At 35.7% G+C, this 10,731-nt stretch overlaps 1 protein-coding gene across 1 annotated transcript; it reads left to right on the forward strand.

Annotated features, from left to right (window-relative positions):
• The first annotated feature begins 4,826 nt into the window (after positions 1–4,826).
• On the forward strand, positions 4,827–5,762 carry LOC102505292 (olfactory receptor 6C3). The gene has a single exon (XM_006185986.2). The coding sequence runs from the start codon at positions 4,827–4,829 to the stop codon at positions 5,760–5,762; it is 936 nt and encodes a 311-aa protein (XP_006186048.2).
• Positions 5,763–10,731: the final 4,969 nt, after the last annotated feature.

Genomic DNA, 10,731 nt, shown 5'->3' on the forward strand with positions numbered 1-10,731 from the left:
GGGCGCAGTACAGTGTTGTTAACTACAGGCACAGTGTTGTGTAGCAGATCTCTAGAACTTACTCATCATGTATAACTGAAACTTTATGCACATTTTTATGTACAACTTTAAGTACAATTTTATTTTTATGTACAATTTTATTTCTATGTACAATTTTTATTATTTCTACGTGATTCTCTTACTGCAGATTTTAACTTAGACCTAACATAGCCTTTACCATTAGATAACATCTTTAAGCTGAAGGTTTTTAATTTAATGGTCAGGAAGCATATTTTTCATAGAGCAAAGCCTTCTACGACTTTTATTACATGCTTGGCACTTTTCTAAAGATTTCACACAGTGAAGTCATTGAAAGCTCAACTCTGTGAGATAGACAGGTATTCAAAGGAATTTACGGATGATGTAATTCAGGCAAGAGGAATTCAGGGATTTTTAAAATAGTAAATGACCAGGATTCACTCTTCCTTATGGAAATATCTATGATAGAAAAATTAAAACCTACTATTATTTAACACATATAAATACATAAACATATTAATGTCTGCTTTCTTGAAAAGCACCTAGCCATCTCTTTCACTGAAGGAAATTCTTCTGAAATAATAACGATACTTATTATTTTAAAGAGAAAGGGAAACAGATTGTATTAGAATAAAGCCCGTAATGATGACACATGGGTAGGCTAAATCGTCATGAAACATTGCCAGGAATTCACATGCAAGGAACCTCAGTTTTTAAGCCCTTCCAGTTACATTATTTTCTCCCTTTTCCCTAACATCTCAGGTTCCTCATGGCAGTGGCTTCAGTGTATCTCACCTCAGGTGAGGTAGTAGCAGGAGTTGGAAAAGATGAGTGTTACATGCCTAAGGAAAAACCAATCACTTTTATTAAAAATTAATTATATTTACCAATTTTGAAGAGTCTCAGTGCAACTAAACCCTCGGCCCCCAGCTTCGGCACCCTATCCCTGGGGTCTGGCACCAGGAGCACAAGCCCCCTTGGCTGGTCTGAGGACCAGTGGGGCTTACTGGAGGGCTGCAGAAACTGAGGCTCTGCTCTTGAGGAGTGGACAAACAGACCTGCTTGCTCCCTATCTCGGACACTGGAAAATGCCTGGTGCCCTGATCAGCCTGCCAGATCCCCCGAGCGTGTCCCCCAGCCCACGCCTGCTCATGCTCCAGCCCCTTGGGCCCAGCCCCAACCCCAACCCCAACCCAAACACAGACTGTCATTGTGCTAGAGAGAAGCCTAGCTCACTCTGGACTGCTGTTCCAGCCCCTCGGGGCCCCTGACCCCTCCACCCCGACTCCCGGCCAAGGTGGCTATGATCCTCAATCCTGGGAGAAGGCTTGGCTTGCACTGATCTATGGCTCTAGTCACTCTGCCTCCAGCCATACCTCCCAGGGAGACGGCTGTGAGCACACACCAAGAGAACACTCGGCCAGTGCTCACTTCAGATCCAGCTCTCCTATCAAAGCCACTGTGCACAGGCAGACTGCACAGAGATGCCCACATAAGGATATGGCTTCAAGACTGAGATAGGTAACTGTTTCTACCTCATGTCATAGGACAAACAAGGAAAATCAAATCAAATGCAAGGACAGTGGCACATGTTCCAAGGAAAGAAAAAAACCCAGAAAAAAAAAAAACTAATGACATAAATATAAGTAATTTACACAATAAAGAGTTCAAAGCAATAGTAACAGAAAACACTCCATGACTTGGGAAAATAACAGAAGAACATAGTGAGAACTTCAACAAAGAACTAGAAAAAATAAAAGTGAATCAATCAGAGCTAGAGAATACAATAACTGAAATAAAATGTACACTGAAGTGAATTAACAGATTATGAGATACGGACAAACTCATTAGCAACTCAAAAGACAGAATACTGGAAATCACCCAATCGGAAAAAGAAAAAGAAAAAAAAAAATTTTTTTTGAAATGAAGATAGTTTAAGGGACCTCTTGGACAACATCAAGTGCACTAACATTTATATTATAAGGGTCCCAGAAGGTGAAGAGAGAGAGAAAGGAGCAGAAAATGTATTTGATTAAATTATGGCTGAAAACGTCTCTAACCTAAAGAAGGAAATGGATATCCAAGTTCAGGAAGCAAAGAGAGTCCCAAACAAGATGAATCCAAAGAGACTCAAACCAAAACATATCTTAATTAAAATGTTAAAAGTCCAAGATAAAGAGATAATTTTAAAAAGCAGTGAGAGAGAAAAAGGCACATAAAAAGCAATCTCCATAATCAGCTCATTTTTCAGCAGATACTCTGCAAGTCAGAAGGGACTAGCATGATATATTTGAGATGTAATGTACAACATGATAAAGATAATTAACACTGCTGTATGTTACATATGAAAGTTGTTAAAAGAGTCCATCCTGAGTTGCCATTAAAGGAAAATTTATTTCTATTTCTTTAATTTCATATCTATATGAGATAGCAAATGTTCAATAAACCTATTTCATGATGTTTGTAATCAAATCATTATGCTGTAAACCTTCCATTTATACATAGTGCTGCATGTCAACTTACACCTCAATACAACTGGATGAAATATATAACACTTATATTCTACAAAGTAGTTATTATGTGATATGTATTATTATTTTATGTAATTATATAATGAATGTGTGACTTGTTATTAACTGATTATATATAATTTTAACTAAAAGATATTTGAGAAAAATAAGAACAACAATAAAGATAATTAACCAAACTTCAGTAACCAGAACTAAAATAAACAAAAGATTTGTATTTTGTGATACTTCTCACTAGTATGTTAATGACATGGTAAGTAAATGCAAAGACCAAGATGAACAATAAGATGAACAAAATTGACACTGTAATTAAATATTGCTACTGATAAAGAGAATTATTAGTTAACCTATGGAACAGCATTTTTTAAAAATTGTGAGCACAGTATGTGCATTATAATAGTTATTATTTATCTCAGAATTATGAAATACCTTTAATTCTTGAAGCCCCAACAATAACAAAACCTCAAGATAAACAAAAATTGTATATGTAGAAAAATTATACATGCCAAGATGAATAAATAGTATTAGATTGAGTTCTGCTTTTGTAAGAATTCACATTTATTTTTATAACTCTTGAAATATTAAATAATTGTGGTTAATGGAAGATTATTTTGTAGATGTCAACGTTTAGGTCCTCTATGGGATACAAAGATGAACATAACCATTCTCAAGAGGGAGATTCACGATAGAGAAGAGTTAGGAGGCTACTGAAAATGCCAAGGGTGGCTTCCAGAAATCCCTCATGGTCTACAATATAGTAGAAATGCGCCCTGACTTTGCCTTGTTCCCAGGAGATGAATGCATGACTCTCTTCATAGCTCAAAACAACTAGACTTGAAAATTTGAGCTACTAATGCCAACGGACAGACATCAGATCTGAGAATCTATACTCATAAGACCTGATATTGTCATATCCCTCTCAGTTCTCTCTTTAAATATGACTTTCTTAAACTTCTAGATCAACATTATTGAAGAGGACTATAGTATGTTTCCAGATCTTCTTAAGGTTTCTGACAGTCCAGTTTTACTTCCTGAACTATTTTCCTTTAGTCATCATAAAATAAGGATAAAATTAAATCAAATTGGATTAGTGTGACTTTTACTAGTGTCTGACAGAGAAGCAATGATTTTATATTCTATTATTCACAGCAGAACTGTGGCTGTCTGTAATATGGAGAAATTAGTTGTCCTGATTTTAGCAAACCAGATACACAGAATGGTGTATCCAGTGCAGCTGGGGATGAACTGAATAGGTTAGGATGAAGGAGAGGTTTTCCTACACATCTCTGGATAACCTTATGGATCAGTCATCTCATTTGAAAGATAAATGTGAGGCAGAACTACAAAGTAGTAAAACATTTTTCTATAAAGCTTAGTAGCTGTGAAAGAAGGATGTCCAAATGGAAAATGCACTGGGCTACAATTTGCGTGACACAGCTGCTAACATCTGAGGCAAGTAGTTATTTTTCAATTTGTGCTTCAGTGTAAAGTAAAAAATGAATAAATATTGCATATCACTTTAAGCTCAGAAATAAAAATGTTTCTCGCTATATATACTCATAACACGTTATAGAAGACATCAAAAATTAGTGATTTCAATTGAATAATTTTTTAAAAAATCATTAAGTGAATATGTTCTCCATTAGAGTACTATACAATATGTACAGAATGTTCTCATATTATCTTGATAATTATATACATAAATATTAATATTAAAATGAAATTAGTAATTAATTAAATTAATATTTAAAGATTTTAAAGTTTATTTCATTCCCTAAGAAAATTATAGTAATTTCTCATATCATAAAATATAATGCTTTATTATTTCAGTTTCAATGTTTCTTTTTTTATCTTTCGATGAAATTAAGGTGATTCATTTGTGTTTCTAGTTGGTAGTATCTTCTAAGAAATACATGACAGAAAAAAAGGAAAAATGCATACTTATGTGATTATTTCAACAAAAATGCAATGACTTGCATAATGTAGACAAAGAAAAAAGCACTGATTTCATTTAACATATCTCAATAGTGTGACTTATTGTATGAAGATTTTCTAACTTCACCTGCTAGATTTAAAATAAAGCAGGACTCACAAATATATACTAAGATATAATGCAAATAAGAGAGTCTGATGAAAATAACATCAGCATGGATTCTAGAAAATGTTTGAGAATTGTATCAGCGATCATATTGATCATGATGAATTACTTTTCATCTCTTCCCTTTAATACAGTTTCCACCTAAATATCTTTAAAGAAGGAAAAAGGAGAAAGAGTGAGAAATGAACCACACAGTGATCACAGAGTTTGTCCTCCTAGGCCTTTCTGATGATCCTGACCTTCAGATTGTGATTTTCCTCTTTTTGTTTATCACATATGTATTAAGTGTCACTGGAAACCTCACTATCATCACCCTGACTTTGCTGGACTCCCATCTACAGACGCCAATGTATTTCTTCCTCCGAAACTTCTCTTTCCTAGAAGTCTCCTTTACCACTGTATGTATCCCTAGGTTTCTGGGGGCAATTATCACCAGAGATAAGACTATTTCTTTTAACAGTTGTGCAGCTCAGCTATTTTTCTTTATTTTCATGGGGGTGACAGAGTTTTATCTTCTAACTGCCATGTCCTACGACCGCTATGTTGCCATCTGCAAGCCCCTTCATTACACAGCCATCATGAGCAGGAAAGTCTGCAGCCTGCTTGCACTGTGTGCATGGCTGGGTGGCTTTCTGACCATTTTCCCACCCCTTATGCTTCTCCTCCAGCTGGATTTCTGTGCCTCCAATGTCATTGATCACTTTGCATGTGACTATTTTCCCCTTTTGCAATTATCTTGCTCAGATACGTGGCTCCTAGAAGTAATGGGATTTTATTTTGCTTTGGTTAGTTTGCTGTTCACCTTGGCATTAGTGATTTTGTCTTATATGTACATCATCAGGACTGTTTTGAGAATCCCATCTGCCAGTCAGAGGAAAAAGGCTTTCTCCACATGTTCCTCTCACATGATTGTCATTTCCATCTCTTATGGAAGCTGTATATTCATGTATGCTAATCCCTCGGCCAAAGAAGAGGCATCTGTCACTAAAGGAGTAGCTGTTCTCAACACGTCTGTTGCCCCCATGCTCAACCCCTTCATTTACACCCTGAGAAACCAGCAAGTAAAACAAGCCTTCAAAGACATGGTCTATAAAGTAATATTTTCTGCCAAGAAATGAATTTTTTGACAAAAATAAAGGACACTCTAAAGAGCTATTATGTTAAATCTTGGAATTCCTGAATGTCATACAACTATGCTTGCTGTTTATAGTCTCTTTAGTTGCTTTATGCCCACGGTACAGTTAATGTATTTTCCCAATCCATTTCTTCCACTTCCATGCCTAAGTTTCTCCAGTGCATTGCTTATTGACATTTAAAAATATAGGAAAGGTTATTTCTCCTACAGAATTTTCTGGAAATGAAATGTATTTCTTTTAGACATACTTTACAGTATTAGGTAGAAAATAATTGTAATTCTTTTAAGTATCAGTCCCTAAAAGGATCCTATGATTTCACATCATAGTTCAAATGTAGAGTTTAACAATTAGTGTGTAATTTCTTGTGTATTTTCAAGATTCACTATAATAATTTCTTAAGGTGTAAAGAATCTACATGTTCTGTATTATTATGTATTAAGTTCAATGCAGAGAAATAATATGTACTAGAATATTGCACGTTAAATGTAGACATTTATACTTTGTGAAATTTAGTGCTTATTTTCAAGATGAACATTGTTCATATTATGTAACATTTACAGAATTTCCATGCTTTCTGTTTTCTATCACTTTTAGAAAATATTTATATTAAAAATTTCAAAAGAAATGCAATAAAACTTAAACACTGGCACTTTCCTAAATTCAAGGATCATCTTTATGAGTTATTTTGATTTCTTTCTCAGGTGTTCATACATCTCCATTTCTTTAGGGTCTGTTTTTAGAAATTTATTCATTTGTTTCTTTGGGCCATTTTCCCCTTTTGTTTGTTTCTTCATGTTCCTTATAACGTGGTGTTGTTGCTTACACATTTGACAAAACAGCCACCTCTCTGTTTTTTTAAACCGGATTTTTAAAGGCAAGACCATCCCCATTACATCCACTAGAAATTCTGGGGACAGCTCAGATCTTTTCTGAGGATGTATGTTCTCAGATTTGTGTTTGGAGATTTCTAATTGGAAGATTTTTGTCCATTTTATGTAGCAGTAACCTATAATCTCTTGCTCTGTTTCTGTCTGCTGTAACTCAGTTGCTTGAAGAAGTCACACAGCTCTTTTTGTTCTCAGCAGCCTCTGGGCATCTAGAGCATGTGAGGTACCATAAGGGCCCCAAGATGGGCTAGAGAGACAGCAGTCCTCCAGCAGGCCCTGAAGAGCCCAGATGTGGGACATGTGCTCCACACTGCTCCCTTCCCCTGAGGGAGAGGCCACTCAGTGTGTTAGCCTCAGACTATTAGAAATCGGTCCACTGGTACACAGATTTTCAAAAGCATCCTCTATAATATTATAAAACACACTTTCTTTAAATTAAATCCTTCTAAATTAGTTGAGTTTCACTTCATAGCCCAGAACATGGCCAGAATTTTGTAAACATTTCTTGTACATTAGAAAATTGTATGTAACGGTATTTGAGTGCAGTGTTCTATTTGAGTCCACTCATCTATTTGAGTTCATTAATCACATGATTTAAATATCTACTTCTACTGTTTGTATTATTCCCGAGTTATTTGAATTTTATAAAACAATGATGGAGTTGTTTCTCTTTGTAGTTATGTCATGTTTTTATTTTTGAAAATATTGACACTGTGTTTTTATGCAGACACAAATTTGCGATTGTTACTTTTTTTGGTCATAACTTTCTATCATGAAAAACCACCAGTTCCTCTCCATATGAAGTACACTTTTGTCCGTAATATCTACATTGACCAATACTGATATAGTTATGCCAGCATTTGAAAAGTATATATTGTTTACAGGGCTTGTATTTTATCTATCTGTCATTTACCTTTGAGTGGATGCTAATGGATTGTGCAGGACATGTATCCTCAGGTACATATTTTTATATCTTGGTCAGCTAGTGATCAGGTACACTCAATAGGGCCATACATATGGATAGATGAAGAGGATCCAAGCACCAAAAATCTGGTTTGAAAAACTCTGAGAAACCTCTTTTTAAGTTTTAATTTTGCCTTCTGAACCTGCTCAGGTCTGATCTTCCAAGTACTATCTCCCTTTGATGACAGATCACTGCTATAAATGACCAGGTTTATAAATCAGAAGGTCCAATAACAGTTCACTCTGGGAAGCTAAATCTAATGGTCAATTGATGCCTTTAGTCTCTTCTAGGACCCAGTAGCAAGCCAGGGTTTGTTTTCCAAAGGAGAATGTTTATCTGCAAAAGGTTGTTCCACAATCACAGTTTGTATTTTGAACCTCTACTTGTGGCAAAGAAGATGTGCCTTATTGCATTCCCTTTGTCACTGAAACTTCAAATAGCACTGGAATTGCTGGGTCATTTGGCCCCAGTGGAAGAGTACTAATACTAAAACAAATACTAAATTTCATGTGGAAAAGCAAGCATGCAATAGTAATCAAGAAATATTGAGAAACAAGAGCAATATAAGAGGACTAACCATACAGATATAAAAATATAACATAAGGCTTGTGTAACTAAAACATGTACTCAGGCAGGAAAAGAGAGATTATTTGCATAGTTTTAACTTTTCAAATATTCTTATTGTTTCACGTATTTCAAAGATAAAATTTAATGAGCAAAAACGGGGGAACCCTTACAAGTGAATACACTCAGGTGAACATAATTTTAAAATCAATTGATTACCACATAGGGAGAAGAACAAAGAACTGATACAAGTAGTTTTTCAAGTAGCATTTTTACAACTGATCATCAGTAGGACAGGGACTGAAAAAAAATGAAATTTATTTAGTAGGTTTGTTTTTATAAAAGCAGTGTTACAATTCAAAAACTATTTGTGTGTGTTATAGAATTGCGTAACTGATAGCTTAACGGGTTTGCTGGAACCAGATTTCTCACTGCAGAGAAAGAGATACAACGTGGTATAAGAGAAGTTGAAAAATCCTGTGTTACTAGATTGGAATAAGAAATGTCAGTGTGAGACTATTACTTTTTCAAATGTATTTCTTTTCTCCATTTTATGAAAGTTCCAAGGAATAGCAATAACTAAATAGCACAGGCCACACAAGGCATCATGGGTTCTAATACCATTTCTTGGGAAAATTAACCTCTGAGAACTGTAGAAATGTTTGATTCCAGGACTAAACATTAAAAGAACAAGATGAGCTAAAGTATCTCATTGTTCCAAAAAATAAGTCCTCAGAAAGTGTAGCAACATGTCAAATGATAGAGTTTTCTTAGAAGGAGCTCTCACTGACAATATCAGGGCACTGAAATATAATGATAAAAGTAGATAATAACACACTAAGTAGGAAAACACTATGAAATAAATTGATAATAGGAATAGAGAAGATAATGCTGTTCTTTATGATAAAATTCCAACAAATAAATGTAAAAGGAGAAACAGATTTAGGAAAATAACCATTGTGTTAATATTAATGTTATACTATTATATATTTCTATTAATTAGATTAGAAAACAAATAAGAATGATTATAAACAGATAAAAGTCTGTTAGGGAACATAATATTTATACAGTCTCAAAATATCCCTGCACTGTACATAATTTTTACTGTATGTAATTTTTAATTAGTCAGGGGGGAAAGTGCCTTTACAGTGGAGAACTTTTCTATAGAGAACCATATTCACAAGTAATAAATGTTATCATCATTGATAATATAAAGCTGACATGAAATATCTCATAACATGATGTCCTGAGATGTTTCAGTCCCACTGACTATTTGCCCATGGACAACACACAATCTCAGTTATGGCAGCTTTATCTGGTGTTATAATTACTCAGATTTCCTGCCCTCCCACTTCTTCAGGATTGCCTTGGCAGTATTGTCTTTGGATTTTTATTTAAGTTATGTGCCATCAAGTGAAGTACATAGATCATAAATGCATAACAAATTTAATTATCCACAGAAAATGTAAACATATGTAACCAACAGGAAGAACAAAACCAGATTATTATCGGCTACCCAGAAGCCCTATCATGCTGCCTGTACTCACATGGACTATTTTCTTTGAACTCCTTTTTACTTAGGGCTGCTACTGGTTTTTAACTAAATCCTTCTCTGTTCAGAATTTTTTTCTTCTTCTAAATTTTTGATGCTTGGTCTGTTATGAACCAGCGACGGGGAGCAGCTACAGAGCTACAGTCCTATGATGAGATCTCAGTCTTTTAGTCAGCCCACGCCTCTGGACTGTGAACTTCACAAGTGGTTCTCATTTTTTTTTTTTTTTTTCTCCCTGCTTAGCTGGAAAAGAATAGTTAGGGTGCGCTTCATTTGGGTATTTCCCTCTCTCACTTGGAAGGCTAAGAGCCACTAGAGTTGGGTATTTCCTTTCCCCCAGTTCAGTTAGGCTCTGACGATGTATCAGCTGGTTAACTAGTTTCCTTGAGGGCAGGACTTTTTAAGGAACAGAATGTTCCGACGTTTTTCAGAATGTTTCCTTTCTCCCTCCCCATGCAGGAGGCATAAGGTGATATTTCTCTGCTATTTACTGTCTCATCCTGGTCAAGCTCTGGAGGCAAATCTCACAATACTATGGAGGTCTCACTTTATCTTGGTCTCCTTAGAGCTTTTAACTCTCCAAGTTTTCCATACTGGCCCTACTGCCACTCGTCAGTGATGGTTCAGGTTTTCCCACTTCGCACCGGTGCCTACGGCAGTGTCTACCCATGAGCCTCTGCGCCAGCAGACCCTGACGCGCTGTATTCACCTGACTCTCCGCATGGGAGGAAGTCATCTACTCTGCATCCTTCCTGCTCTATGGCTCCAAAATGAGTTGCTGCTTTTTCCATCTGTCCAGCTGTTTTCTTGTTGTTAGAACGGAGTGGTGGCTTCCAAGTTCTTACATCCATAACTGGGAAACTGGAAGTATCAGATATCTTTGATCACATTATTTTTGTGTTTAATCTCACATTTCTATACGTTCTTTGCACGAGTACTGATCTGTCTCAAGCTGCTCCACGTCATAGAAACAGAAGACTTACG

The sequence above is a fragment of the Camelus ferus genome, chromosome 12, assembly GCF_009834535.1.
Source record: "Camelus ferus isolate YT-003-E chromosome 12, BCGSAC_Cfer_1.0, whole genome shotgun sequence".
Classification (NCBI taxonomy): Eukaryota; Metazoa; Chordata; class Mammalia; order Artiodactyla; family Camelidae; genus Camelus; species Camelus ferus.